The 14,947-nt window shown below is 43.5% G+C and overlaps 1 protein-coding gene across 1 annotated transcript; it reads right to left on the bottom strand.

Annotated features, from left to right (window-relative positions):
* Positions 1-223: 223 nt before the first annotated feature.
* Positions 224-9,720, bottom strand: LOC310873797 (E3 ubiquitin-protein ligase TRIM39-like; the record flags this gene model as incomplete). Its single annotated transcript, XM_083786348.1, has 2 exons — positions 224-1,924; positions 8,560-9,720. The coding sequence occupies 2 exons, from the start codon at positions 9,718-9,720 to the stop codon at positions 224-226; spliced, it is 2,862 nt and encodes a 953-aa protein (XP_083642474.1).
* Between the last annotated feature and the right edge of the window lie 5,227 nt (positions 9,721-14,947).

Raw genomic sequence — 14,947 nt, 5'->3', positions numbered from 1 at the left:
AAAAATCCAAAAATAAAATGAGGAAAGGTTTTTATACATTAAATTGAAATTCAAACAATTTCATCAATAATAATTGCATGAATAAAATTAAAACAATTCCACAAAAATAACTTTTAGCGAAAGTGAATATAGCCCATGTACAAGCTCAAATATACTAAACTGCTTCAAAAACAATGATGTTTTGACACCCCCCCCCCCCCCCCCCCCCCCCGGCTGAGAGACACTAGTCGAATCTAAGATGATAAGGAGAGATGATCAGAGGAGCTGAGTTACTACCACCAAAATTAGGCTCAAGACTGAAGAATGGAAAGAGTTTCTCAGTGAAGGTGCAGCCAGTGAAAGAGTAGAGATGAACTCTGGTCTCCACATCATGAAAGGAGACCAGACCCTCCTCATAATCCACAAACACTCCCACTTTCTGGAGCTTCTCTCTTACAGGGAGGAGGACAGCAGGGTCAGCAGCAGCCTTGTACTCATTTCCATTCCTCAACCATATAGTCCAGTAACCATTGTTGGGATTCAGTGGGATTACATTTTTCCTGTTGATGGACTCTCTGGCCACTCCTAAACTCCACCCAGTCTTCCCTGTAACCTGAACCTCATAGTAAAACCTTCCTGAAGAGAAACCTTGTTTTCCTAAGACATTGAAACATTTAGAGAATCTCTCTGTGTTGTCAGGGAGATTCCACAACAACGGCGTCATCAAGATTCCCTGGACATACCGTATCGGTACATTTCCACAACTCACTTGTCTTCCATTGCCAGACAGGATGAGACAGTTATTTGCTGTATCAGGGTCCAGAGTTACAATCACCTCATATTGCTGGATCCTCCTCAGCTCAGCATCACGCAGCTCCTTCTTCATCTCTTGACTGAGTGTCTTCTCCAGCTGAGCCACAGCTGTCCTCACCGTCCCCAAGACCCCAAGTAAAGACTGATGGACATTGACCTTTGTCCAGTCCTTGGTGGGTGGAGGGGTGTTGATGGATGAGAGGTTCTGCAGGAGGTGGAGGTTGTCTTCAGTGTGTGAGAGCTGTTTCAGCTCAGAGCTCCTCTTTTGTAATTGAGTGACTTCTTGTTGCAGATGTTTGGTGAAGCCTTCAGCCTGTTTCTCTGTTGTTTTCTGCTTCTCTTCGATCACATCAATGAGTTCAGCCTGGCTTCTCTCAATACAGCTGATCAGAGCAGTGAAGACGTGCACACTGTCTGCTATCTCTCTGTTTGCATCTTCCCTGCTGAGCTCTACTGAGCGTTCGACCTCTTGAATCTTCAAATGTCTCTCCAGGATCATCTGCTGAACTTCAGCCTCTGCCATTCCCAGCTCAGCCATCTTGTCTTCATATGCCTCTTCCAGAGATATGATGCGATGTAACTTGTGGTCTGACTCAGTGCAGAACTGACAAACACACACACGGTCAGTCTTACAGAACAGCTCCAGAGGTCTGTCATGTTTCTTACACATAAAGTCTTCCAGGTTCTTCACAGGGTCGATTAGTTTGTGTCGTTTTAACCCTGTGCGTGTCTGGTGAGGCTCCAGGTGAGTGTCACAGTAGGAGGTCAGACACACCAGGCAGGACTTCACAGCCTTGAGTTTGGTGTCGGTACAGACGTCACAGGAGACTTCATCTGGTCCAGCAGCCTCTCGCTTGGCGTTGTGATTTATTTTCAGCTGCAGCGACTTCCTAAACTGGTCGGCCATCTCAGAGATGAAAGTATTGACGAAGATTTCTGGTCTCCTATCGAAGGTTTTGTTACAAAGTGGACACTTACACACATCAACGCTGTCCCAGTGTTGTGTGATGCAGGCGTTGCAGTAGGTGTGTCCGCATGGAGTGCTGACCGGAGCAGTGAACACATCCAGACAGATAGAACACAGGAACTGCTCTTCAGACAGGACACTGCTGGCTGACGCCATTTCTACACACTGAGGATAAAAGTGAAAGTATCAGTGGTAGTTATTGGGACGTTTTAACCACAGGCAAGCTAGGCAAATAGCTATGCTCCGTCATCCCCCCCCCCCCCCCCCCTCTTTTTTTTACTGAAAGACATACTGAATGACTGAAGTACTGAGAAATAAAACTACCAGCTGCTGCCTTATATCCCATGGCTGAGAGGTCGGCTAGAGGCAAAAGGTGTGTGGTTGCCTAGAGACGAAGCAGCCAATCAGGACGATAGGTTGTCAGTACAGCCAATGAGAAACATAGGTCTCAACTACAGCAAGTGGGCATGAAAGCACCACAGAGAGAACATTGACCAGCTGTGCTTACACAGCAGCTGGTAAAAGTACATCATCTTATCAGTATCATCTTAATGGCTTTACTGCTCACTGTTTATGCTGAACATAGTGTATGGCTGTAGGTGCACACCTGTGTCACATGCAATGACATAATTTGTAAGGACTTGACTAACCTGTATTGCCTCTGTCTGAAATTATGCTGCTGTAGGTAAACTGCAGTTTAAATCTGCTATAGTGCCCATTATGATGAGAACACCTCCCTGAATGCTACTTCTCATTGCTTGATCGTTATTAATGGGATTGTATTGGAATAGAGCACAATAATGTTTAACAATGTTCTGTAGGCTACTTTATTACATGTCATTGTTTTCCAATTGAAAGATCGGACTGAGGAATTTCAAGGAATATGAAAACATGAGAAAAGCACATTTTGATACAGTTTTATACAGTAGGCTACCTTATAATAGCCTGGGTTCCAGCATGATTAGCTGCGTTCCCTGGATCTGAAATGTCACTGCGAAGTGACATTTCAGCTCCGGGGAATGCAGCAAATCAGGCTGCGACCGCAGACTAACCTTATATTGTAGTTTTGTGAATAATAATAAATCCTTTATCTTGTACTCACCGTCTTCAAGTGGTCAGTATTTCTCTTATAGTCCTGTGGAAGGTTTCGTAAAGAGAGCGAGAGCTGTAACTGAACTTCACCTCTCTTTTACTTCCCCTTTAGACTTATTCAAAAACGAAACTTTACTTGTACAGTGTATGCTGTTAACCCTTCACACCCTACACTCTTCTCAGTGGCAACTGCGCAACCATATTGTAGTGCCAAAGTCCAACACTTTATCACATACCAACGGCCAGGAATGATTTTAAGCCGTTTGCACAATAAAACTGAAGTTCAAACGTGTACGTTGAGTTGACAAATTATATTTATTCTCTGTATTGTTGTCCGTCACTTCAGCATACATAAAATAAGGAAAGATATACGGTCTTAAACAGAGCACGGCACAGCATAGTGTACAGACCAGCTGTCCTCAAGAACAGTGAAAAACTGACAGTTTATCAAATATCGATTCTGAAAAATAAAAACGGTTCAATATGACATTTCCATTGTATTGATACTATTCTACTCCTCCCGTTGGGAGACAGCGCAGAGCCCAGCGTACACACAGTCACACGCACAGCCCCCTCCCTCCTGATTGGGAGGGGCTGAGTCTTCCTCTCAGACTCGGACAGAGTTACGCAAACTGCGTTCACTTCATGGGTCCAGTCCAATGGCGGCTCTCCTAGACTATGCATTGAGTGTGGGGACAACCAACTGGGCTTTTTTTATAGTACACTTATCACAATAGTACAATATCAAAAATCACAGACAATATTCAGTCTAATATCATGATATGGATGTAATATTGATACTATGTCACGTCCTGTCCTAGGACGTTCCACGCCTGGACCTGGAATTTTGATGAATTGAACAATGTGGACTTTGTATTGAGTTTGTGCTTAAAATGTACTGTAAATTCTACAAACTGTTAATAAATATTTCAATCAATCAATCAAAAACCGCCGTCCCTACCTTTGCCCCTCTGTTGCCTCCCTTCCCCTCGCTGACTGTGTCCACCTGCGCTTCTAAGCTGAAGAGACTTTGGTTAATGAGCATGGAGGTATATTAGGGACTCTGTGTTATTGGTTAGGTTGTTCAATTATAACACTGTTTCCCAAGAGTGGGACTTTATGTTATGTATGCCCTGGGAGGGTTTTCTGAGTTAAAATAAAAGTGCTTGAGTGCAAGTCGTTGTTGCCTGGATTATTCTGCATACGGGTCCAAATACTGAGGTGTTCCTGACATACTAGTAGGGATGTTACGATCAAGTTTTTGAGCGGTGGCACACGGTCTCCAAATAAGGGCTACGTACTGTATGTCTGCTTGAGTATGGCAATATATACCGCTGGGTGACCACTGACTGCTGCAGCACACACACATTTGTATTTTATTATTTTGATCTGCACCAAAGGCGAAATACATTAAATCCAAACACTGATCAGAAGAAGGTTACATTACGGTCACGCCAGATACAACTGCTTAACACACAGAGGAAAAAAGACACATTGATGACATATTACTATTTGATACTACAGACGGATCAGTATTTTCGCACACACGCACGCACGCATGTACGCCCGCACAGGCTAGGAAGAAGGGGTCATTTTGTAGCCTTTTTCAAAAATAAAAAACATCAAAAAATAAAATGAGGAAAGGTTTTCATACATTAAATTGAAATTCAAACAATTTCATCAACAATAATTTCATGAATAAAATTAAAACGATTCCATGAATTCCACAAAAATAACTTTTAGCGAAAGTGAATATAGCCCATGTACAAGCTCAAATATACTAAACTGCTTCTACCAATAGCTTCTCGGTCAAAAGCATTGCTGTTTTTTGCTGAGAAACACTAGTTTAATCTAAGATGATAAGGAGAGATGATCAGAGGAGCTGGGTTTTTATCACGATCATTAAGCTCAGGACTGAAGAATGGAAAGAGTTTCTCAGTGAAGGTGCATCCAGTGAAAGAGTAGAGTTGAACTCTAGTCTCCACATCATAAAAGGAGACCAGACCCTCCTCATAATCCACAAACACTCCCACTTTCTGGAGCTTTTCTCTTACAGGGAGGAGGACAGCAGCGCCAGCCTTGTACTCATCTCCATTCCTCAACCCTATAGTCCAGTAACCATTGTTGGGGGTCAGTGTGATGTGCCCCTTCCTGTCGATGGACTCTCTGGCCACTCCTAAACTCCACCTAGTCTTCCCTGTAACCTGAACCTCATAGTCAATCAATCAATCAATCAATCTTTATTTATATAGCACATTTTTCAGGCAGCGAGTGCAGTTCAAAGTGCTTTACAGTAAGAGCAAAATAATAATATATATATATATATATATATATATATATATATATATATATATATATATATATATATATATATATACATATACATATACATATACATACATATATATACACATAAATATACATACATACAAAAAGAGCAAAAAAACAAAGCAAGGAAGCATCAACTACATAGTAATAACAAACAGAAAAAAAACAATAATAAAAAGGAGAGACTAAAAACAGGAAAAGGACATGTAATGATCTAGGAGGTAAAAGCAATGCTAAAAAGGTGTGTTTTAAGATTTCGTTTAAAAATGTCCACAGATTCAGAGAACCGTAGATCCCTTGGCAGGCTGTTCCACAGCACAGGGGCGTAGTAGCTAAAGGCGGCTTCGCCATATTTTTTTGTTTTAGGGGTCTCTGGTATCTCTATAGGAGACCAGCACTGGATGATCTAAGTGGTCTGCCTGGCACATATTTTGGAAGCATTTCTGAAAAATAGATAGGTGCATTTCCATTTAGTGTTTTAAAAACAAGTAAAATAATTTTAAATCTATTCTAAAATGTATAGGCAAACAATGCAGGGACTTTAAAATTGGTGTAATGTGTGCTCTTTGTCAGCACGCGGGCAGCTGCATTTTGGACCAGTTGTAACCAACCAATGGACTTTTTGGGTAAGCCAGACAGGAGAGCATTGCAGTAGTCAAGCCTGCTGGTGATGAAACAATGGATGAGCTTTTCGGTGTCATTTTGGGACAGAAATGGTCGGACTTTGGCAATGTTTCTCAGATGGTAAAATTATATTTTTGTGGTGTTTCTGATATGAGCCTCCATGTTCAGGTCACTGTAAAAAATAACACCAAGGTTTTTCACCTGGTCCTTGGTGTGAAGTGCTTTTACTTTAAGGTATGCAGATAATTTATCCCTTTCGGCCTTTGCACCGACAAGGAGGATTTCGGTTTTACCTTCATTTAATTGAAGGAAAATTTCTGACATCCATGTTTTTATGTCAGTAATACAGTTTATGAGGGTGTCAATTTGGGTAAGTTCACCTGGGGATATGGAGATGTATAATTGGGTATCATCGGCATAGCTGTGGAAGTGTATATTGTGTTTTCTGATAACTGAGCCAAGTGGTAGCATGTAAAGGTTGAAGAGGATGGGGCCTAAAATAGAGCCCTGGGGGACACCACACGTCAGCTCAACGATGTCGGAGGAGTATTCACCAAGTGTTACTCGGAAATCACGAGCAGTCAGGTAGGACCTGAACCACTCGAGAGCTGTTCCTGAGAGGCCAACACATTTTTCGAGTCTGTCCAGAAGGATGTCGTAATCCACTGTGTCAAATGCTGCACTTAAGTCCAGAAGAACAAGAACAGAGAGGTTTTTTGCATCAGTGTTTTTTCTGAGGTCATTTAGTACTTTGACTAGTGCTGTCTCTGTACTATGGTTTGCTCTGAAACCAGATTGGAAAATCTCTAGCATTTCGTTGTCGTTTAAAAATGAGATTAATTGATTAAAAACTAGTTTTTCTAGGATCTTACTTAAAAACGGGAGGTTGGATATGGGCCGATAGTTGCTGGGAAGTGTTTTCTTTTTAAGGATAGGTTTAACTAAGGCACTTTTGAGTGACCCAGGAAAAATACCGGTAAGCAGGGATTTATTAATTAGTTCTAGTAACTCACAAGATAGGCAGTTAAAAACTGTTTTAAAAAAAGCTAGTGGGGATAGGGTCAAGGGAACAAGTAGAGGACTTAAGAGCCCTTACCACTTTGCTAACAATTTCGGTGTCTACTGGGGTGAACTGGGATAAAGTGCTTCTGAAAAGTGCAGAGGACCTTATGGCAGTGTTTGCTGTCCTTGTTTTGTCAATATCCATGCGTATGGAAGTGACCTTTTCCCTGAAATAGGCTGAGAACTCGTTCAATCCGGTCAATCCGTGACGGAAATCACGGAAGTGTCAGGACTGCACTGTGTTGTTGTTGTTGTTGTCGAGTAGGGTGAAGGATGATGGCGGAGGCTAACAGTTATGTTTGTGGCCAATGCTTGACTTCCCCGGCTGCATGGGTGTAAACCGTCTTTGTAGAAAAAAGAAGGACGGTGCAAAAAAAGATTGAAGTTGTCAATGTAACCGATATCATACGTGCGACAGAGACGCTGCAGCCAGGCACTCATACTGGCGAGTCTAGTGAACTGCTCATCACTACGGCCAAAAGTTGGGATGGGACCGGAGAGGAAGAATGGCATTTTAGAGCTGCGTAGAAGATCAATCAAATGAAGAAATTGATCTTTTGTCAACTCCGATTGGCGAAGGGCTGTGTTATTGGTTCCGACATGGACTATAACACGTTTAATGGTGGATGGGAGAGACGGCAGCAGTTCTTGGAGCGCTTTGGTGATTGTTTCTATCGTGGCACCGGGGATGCAGACTGTAGAAACATTAAAGAAACGAACACGTTTTATGATGGAATATCCAATGAGGAGCGTGGTTGGATTAAAGAGTGGACGAGGGGGCTGAGTGGATTGAGTGGATTTAGGGGACATCAGGGCTGGAGCCTCTGTGATGGGGGAGGGGGGAGGTGACGAGAGCGTGGATCCAAGTGTTACTCGTGCCTCTGCATCAGGCTGTACTTGGTCCTGGGCATGAGATTTGTCCGATGATGGGGCAGTCTGGTGAGCTGAGAGACCCCCAGAGAGCCTGGACTCGGCGGACCGCCTATTTAGGGCCGATGATAACATCTGTAGGCTCGCAGATGTGTGCGTCCACCTCGGTGGACTGTTTGGCTATTTCTACAGGGACAGGGGTATTTTGCTCAGGGAGCATGGGGAAGTCCTGATCTCCCAGCATGGCGAAGCTATTGCTGGTGGATATTTGAAAATCATGACGGGATATATTTACTACGGAGTGTAATTTTTTCCCCTTATTTCGAGGAGCTATTTCCCAGGGGCCATCTTGGCCAGGCCAGGCCAGGAACTGAGGTCGGACTTTGGGCTTAGCTCCATGCAGGGCCCAGTGGTTGGACTCCATTTGGACGGTGATATCCAGGTCCCGCCTGTCCCCCGTTGGGGCGGCGGGTCTTGTGCGCACCAACATCGGGACAGTGACGTCCAGGTCACCCACTGCTTCAGAGGACGCAGCCACGGTAGTACCTATGTATACTTCTGGATCGGATGAGTCTATTTCCAGGGCAGGTGGGACAACATCAGGACATATGGAATCTAATAGTAGCTCATCATCTTTGATTTGGTGAAGGATGGTGATTCTTCCCTCCAGTTCAGCAACTCTTTGCGATACATGGAGGCAGCCGTCGCAGTTTGAAGGTGAGTAAAACCTTCCTGAAGAAAACCGTTGTTTTCCTAAGACATTGACACATTTAGAGAATCTCTCTGTTGTCAGGGAGATTCTTCCATCCGTTTCCACAACTCACTTGATTTCCATCCTCAGACAGGAAGAGGCAGGGATGTGCTGTATCAGGGTCCAGAGTTACATTCACCTCATATTGCTGGATGCTCCTCAACTCAACATCAAACAGATTCTTCTTCATCTCTTGACTGAGTGTCTTCTCCAGCTGAGCCACAGCTGTCCTCAAAATCCCCACAAGTGAAGACTGATGGACATTGACCTTTGTCCAGTCCTTGGTGGGTGGAGGGGTGTTGATGGATGAGAGGTTCTGGAGGAGGTGGAGGTTGTCTTCAGTGTGTGAGAGCTGTTTCAGCTCAGAGCTCCTCTTTTGTAATTGAGTGACTTCTTGTTGCAGATGTTTGGTGAAGTCATCAGCCTGTTTCTCTGTTGTTTTCTGCTTCTCTTCGATCACATCAATGAGTTCAGCCTGGCTTCTCTCAATACAGCTGATCAGAGCAGTGAAGACCTGCACACTGTCTGCTATGACTGTATCTGCATCTTCCCTGCTGAGCTCTACTGAGCGTTTGACCTCCTGAATCTTTACTTGTCTCTCCTGGATCATCTGATGAACTTCAGCCTCTGTCTTTCGCCACTCAGCCTTCCTTCCTTCACATTCTTCTTCCAGAGATACGATGAGATGTAACTTGTGGTCTGACTCAGTGCAGAACTGACAAACACACACACGGTCAGTCTTACAGAACAGCTCGAAAGGCCTGTCATGTTTCTTACAAATAAAATCTTCCCTGTTCTTCACAGGGTCAGTTAGTTTGTGTCGTTTTAACCCTGCATGTCTCTGGTGAGGCTCCAGGTGAGTGTCACAGTAGGAGGTCAGACACACCAGGCAGGACTTCAGGGCCTTGAGTTTGGTGTCGGTACAGACGTCACAGGAGACTTCATCTGGTTCAGCAGCCTCTCGCTTGGCGTTGTGATTTATTTTCAGCTGCAGCAACTTCCTAAACTGGTCGGCCATCTCAGAGATGAAAGTATTGACGAAGATTTCTGGTCTCCTATGGAAGGTTTTGTTACAAAGTGGACACTTGCACACATCAGCGCTGTCCCAGTGTTGTGTGATGCAGGCGTTGCAGTAGGTGTGTCCACATGGAGTGCTGACCGGAGCAGTGAACACATCCAGACAGATAGAACACAGGAACTTCTCTTCAGACAGAAGACTGCCGGCTGACGCCATTTATACACACTGAGGATGAAAGTGAAAGTGTCAGTGGTAGTTGTTGTGCTGTTTTAATAGGCAAATGCCTATTATGCCCATATCTTAGGGCCAGCTTTGTGTGTCTGTGTGTATCACATTTGTGATGATTTTATTGGCCAAGCACGGAATGTGATGATGATGTATGATGATAAGAGTGCCCCTCACTGATTTTTGAGGGGCACTAGCCCCTCCTATAAACAGCTATTCTGTCTTGACACAAACATTAAATGCCATTGACAATGAATGGATAATTGACGTCATGTGTCTGTCGGTATGTCGGTGTAGGTGACGTAACTAAGGCATGATTCAAGGTTGGTATAAGGTCAATAATTGATGATTGATATACAGCTTTTGTCCCACACGTCACAATAATGTTTAACAATGCTCTATAAATTGTCGCAGTTCTGCCCCCTTTCATGATGACACCAGGCCCAGGAAATAATTCCCAATGCATTTTCCCCATAAACATTTTAAAAAAGTATTTATTTTTAAGACCTAAGCGTCGTACAAAGCAAAGAAATCATGACAACAAACACAATATTTTGGATCAAACAAATGATTACAAAGAAAAAACAAAACAAAAAAGTTGTTTTGTTTCTTCTTTCTAATTATTTGTTCGGCCCAAAACATTGTGTTTATTGTCATGATTTGTCACAACTCCAGTTGGCTTTGTCCGCGGCGTAAACGTATGAGGAAAATGAACGGGGGGGGGGGGGGGGACTGCGACGCTCTATTCTTTATTACATTTCCTCATTGTGAGTGAGGACTTTCAAGGAATATGAATATGGGAGCAAAGCACATTCATTTGGATACAGTTTCATAATTATACCGGCTTATATAATATTGTCTTTTAGTGAATAATAAATCCTTATCTCACCTGTTGTCTTTAAATGGTCAGTATTTCTCTTATAGTCCTGTTGAAGGTTTTGTAGTGAGTGCGAGAGCGCTGTCACTGAACTTCACCTTTAGACCTACTTCCTTGTGTACAGTATGCTGTTAACCCTTCACACACTCACCCTGCACTCTTCTCAGTGGCAACTGATGTAACGCCGCAAACCATATTGTAGTGCCAAAGTCCTACACGTTATCACCAGGGACGTGTTGGAGAGGCAGGGGCTGACATCCCGTAAGAGGGGACGCGTTGAGAGCTTGTAGATCAGCTATTTTCGGGGCGCAACACAGAAATCTTTAGCTAGTGGAGATGCGGTGTGTACGACAACAAATTTGTTCAACGCAAAATGCTGCGTTCAAGTTCAGGCGATGAATTCTCCTGAATGCTGCCTTCCGGCATGGCATGGAAAGGAAAGGAGTGGCATGTGCATTTCTTTCACCATAGTAAATGCTGCATTCGTGGTCTGGAGAGGGCAGCTGTTTTTACAGACAGGTAAAAGGGCAGGGGCTGAAGCCCCCTTTTATGTCTATGTGTGCACGTCCCTGGTTATAATTATACGTGGTGGCCGACGTATATATTCTGATCATTTGAAAATGACGATCGGCCCCAATTTCCCATTTCTGATCCGATTGGGACAACCCTAAAAGTTAAAGAGTAGTAAGTAAAAGTAAAAGACAAACCTGTCCAATAGTAGCAGCTGGCTTTAGGACTGCTCAGCGCTCAACCTCCATGCGTGGTTCATGTCCAAAAGACATCTCTGTAAATGAAGGCAGTCTGAACAAATGTTCTCAACCACTCCCTTTCCTGACCAAGCCAACCATCTTTGCATGTGCTCAGTACAAAACGATGTGAAATATAACAGACAGCCATAAAGTTAATGGCACGCACGCAATGTGGTGCCCTTCGAGAATGGTTACATGATGAAAATGCATCGTTCATGGAGGCCATTGATGTGGAGACTATACACAGGTATAACGCAGGTGTACAGTACCTCATATACAGCTTGGCAGTACTTGGCATGGAAAATGCTTACAGAATCTGTGGCAAAGAAGGCCGCAGCACCTGTGTCACCTCAGCCGCAGAAACGTCATGGTCTCAGAGAGGGTCCTGAAGTCTGCTACTACAGTAACTACCCCAGAGCATCGTGACAGGGGTCACTATACAGTAACTACCCCAGAGCATCGTGACAGGGGTCACTATACAGTAACTACCCCAGAGCATCCTGACAGGGGCCACTATACAGTAACTACCCCAGAGCATCCTGACAGGGGCCACTATACAGTAACTACCCCAGAGCATCCTGACAGGGGCCACTATACAGTAACTACCCCAGAGCATCCTGACAGGGGCCACTATACAGTAACTACCCCAGAGCATCCTGACAGGGGCCACTATACAGTAACTACCCCAGAGCATCCTGACAGGGGTCACTATACAGTAACTACCCCAGAGCATCCTGACAGGGGCCACTATACAGTAACTACCCCAGAGCATCCTGACAGGGGCCACTATACAGTAACTACCCCAGAGCATCCTGACAGGGGCCATCGCATCACCGTCTGGTATACAAGAATAGGTCCTCCCAGGACCTGCTGTGAGCCCTATAGCTGTGGAAGGAAGTGCAGTCGGCCGAGCCATAGCGCACCACTGGGACTTCACTGGGACTCCGACGATAGCAGGTGTTTGAGCAGAGCGAAAAGGACTCTGAAGGAGATGTATACAGCATCACATCATGCTGCAATGGTGCCGACACGGGCAGGCCAACGCCTGAGCTGTCTCACGGGCACCATGAAGAGACAACAGAGCATGCAATGTCCTATTCTCTTTCCGTTCAAAACCCCTGCATTGAAGTTTAAATGTGCAACTATGTACTGTATTGTTGTTGGGCAGAAACCTTGCTTTTTTTTCATGTTGTGGGCTTGTAGATCTGCTGACCGTCTGTGGGGTTTATAAATATTGAACCAATAAAAAATATTAACTTCAGAGCATTCCAACTAAATACACTATCGAGTCCACTGTTGAGTCCATTGGAACGCAGGTTCCTTTTTCCAATTCCTGAAAAGGAACCGTTTTTTGACATACAGACAACGACAATATACTTTTTACTACATATTGAGTATATCTGGTTGCTAAATAATTTCCCTTTCATATTATCAACACACCCTGTTGCTGCTAAAAGGTTTTCACCTCTATCGGTACTTTTTTTTTTATCCAGTATTGTTACCATGTTGTTGTACTGTATAGTGTTTGCAGCACAGATCATATCCCACACCAACATTTCACTGCTTGAACTCGTATCATCGGTCGAGCGACAAACAAAACCCTCTTGAATCTTGAATCATCCTTCTGTGTGGGGTTCGGGGGTAGGGGGTAGGGCAGGCGGGGGGGGGGGGGGGTGCAGTCTTCTAACCATTCATCTGAGGAGACAGAGAGGCGTCTGGACTCTGGAGTAACGTTAACTGACCGGGGCTGAGTGCTAGCTGGCAACAACAACACGTGTATACCAACCAGCCTCTTGTCTGCCAACAGACACCAATGGCTGCAAAGGTCTCTCCATTCTCACAAAGGTAAAAGTTCTCTGCTCCTCCAGGAAACGGCTCCGCCATCCTTTTCAAATCGTCTGCCTATTCATGTTGTTCAATGTCTCCATCCATCTCTCTCTCTCTCTCTCTGCTCAATGCGTCCTGACTTATGTCCTCTCTTTGATATGACTTGTCCACTCACTGTGGCTATAGCAGCTGTCTCTAGCCCTGCTCACCGTCCGAGAATGATGCTTCGTGAATGTCACAGACCCGGGTCCATGCAGAACTGTGTCCAACTCAACATGCTTGTTGAAATGTTGATAATATGAAAGATATGCTAGGATAATACTTTATTGTACCAAAGAGGGAGTTAGGTGTCATAGACGCAACAGCAGCTGTAGGTTGTGTCTTTCAACAATGAATAGGAATTAATTGTTTACTATGAAAACCTGCAAAGTCAGTCACATTTTCAATTCAAGACAACCAGTTCACATTACCATAACCAATTTCAGATTGAGGCAAATGTTATTAATTAACTCGATTTTAATTGACAGTCATGTTATGCTGGCTTTAATAATATCAGTCTCATTTGCATATTCAGAGCCTATGGGGGGGGGGGGGGGGGGCGGGGGTCACGGATAGAGAATGTCACTCATGCTGTGTGCTTTCTGAGGCGAGGAAATGAACAGAGGCGTTTGATGTTTTACAAATAGCATAATCTGTCCATGACTGCTTGATGTTTTACAAATAGTATTATCTGTCCATGACTGTTTGGGTACAGTTTGTCACTGGCTTGGAGCCTGTGTGGGATGAATCATATAAACACAGTGATTTTCAACCCTTTTCAAAACAAGGCCCAACATTATTTATTCTGAATTTGAGCCACGGACCACCTATCATGTGGTGACAGCCTCTCCGATCCAAAACTTTGAATATTTTGTTGTCGTCGGATAAGATTTTGTCCACAATTCCATGCTGTAATTGATATTGCTATACCATAGGTCAGGAGACATAACAGGCAAACGTTGATCAAAATAGCAATTAGTCTATACATTCTCTAATTGTGTAGACTTCTTGCAAGTCAAGTAATGCAGATGTTTAACAATAATTTAACAGTTGAGAGTGTAAAATGAAACCAAATGGTCCATTTGGTTTCATTTTTACACTACACTGGTGGTTTCATTTTTACACTACACTGGTGGTTTAATTTTTACACTACACTGGTGGTTTAATTTTTACACTACACTGGTGGTCCCCGGACCACTAATTGAAAACCACCGATAGAACAGAGAGGGGGTTGCGTTGACTGACATTTTTTGTGTCTTATTTAATCGATGAAATTGTTAAGGTTAAGGTTAAAGCCACCATTATTCAATGCACCTTTCATCTTGTGTACAGCACAACCAAACTGTTGTGACTTTTATTAGCTTAATTTATGCATCCACGTCGCAACAATGGTGTTGCTGCTACTATAAATTAGATGTCAAGAGGCAATAAACACACAGAAGCTAAGCGTGGGCAAAGTTGTTATTGATATAGCCTATATAGAATACTACTATATCTATTATCTAAAATAAACGATATGCTAAGATATAATATTGATGAATTGAAAATGGAGGACCCTGATGTAAACATGCCTTAATGCTTCATGGTTTTATCCTCGTAGCAGCTTCTTGAAACTGTGAATTATACATTTTCAAACAATCAATCAATCAAATAACAGTATAGTGTAACAATAGCCCCATATTATTATTATTATAGTAGCCTATACTAAGTATAGGCTAATGGTAAT

Source organism: Protomyctophum parallelum (genome assembly GCF_964188405.1).
Source record: "Protomyctophum parallelum genome assembly, chromosome: 16".
Lineage (NCBI taxonomy): Eukaryota > Metazoa > Chordata > Actinopteri > Myctophiformes > Myctophidae > Protomyctophum > Protomyctophum parallelum.
This window is presented reverse-complemented; position numbering and strand designations above follow the sequence as displayed.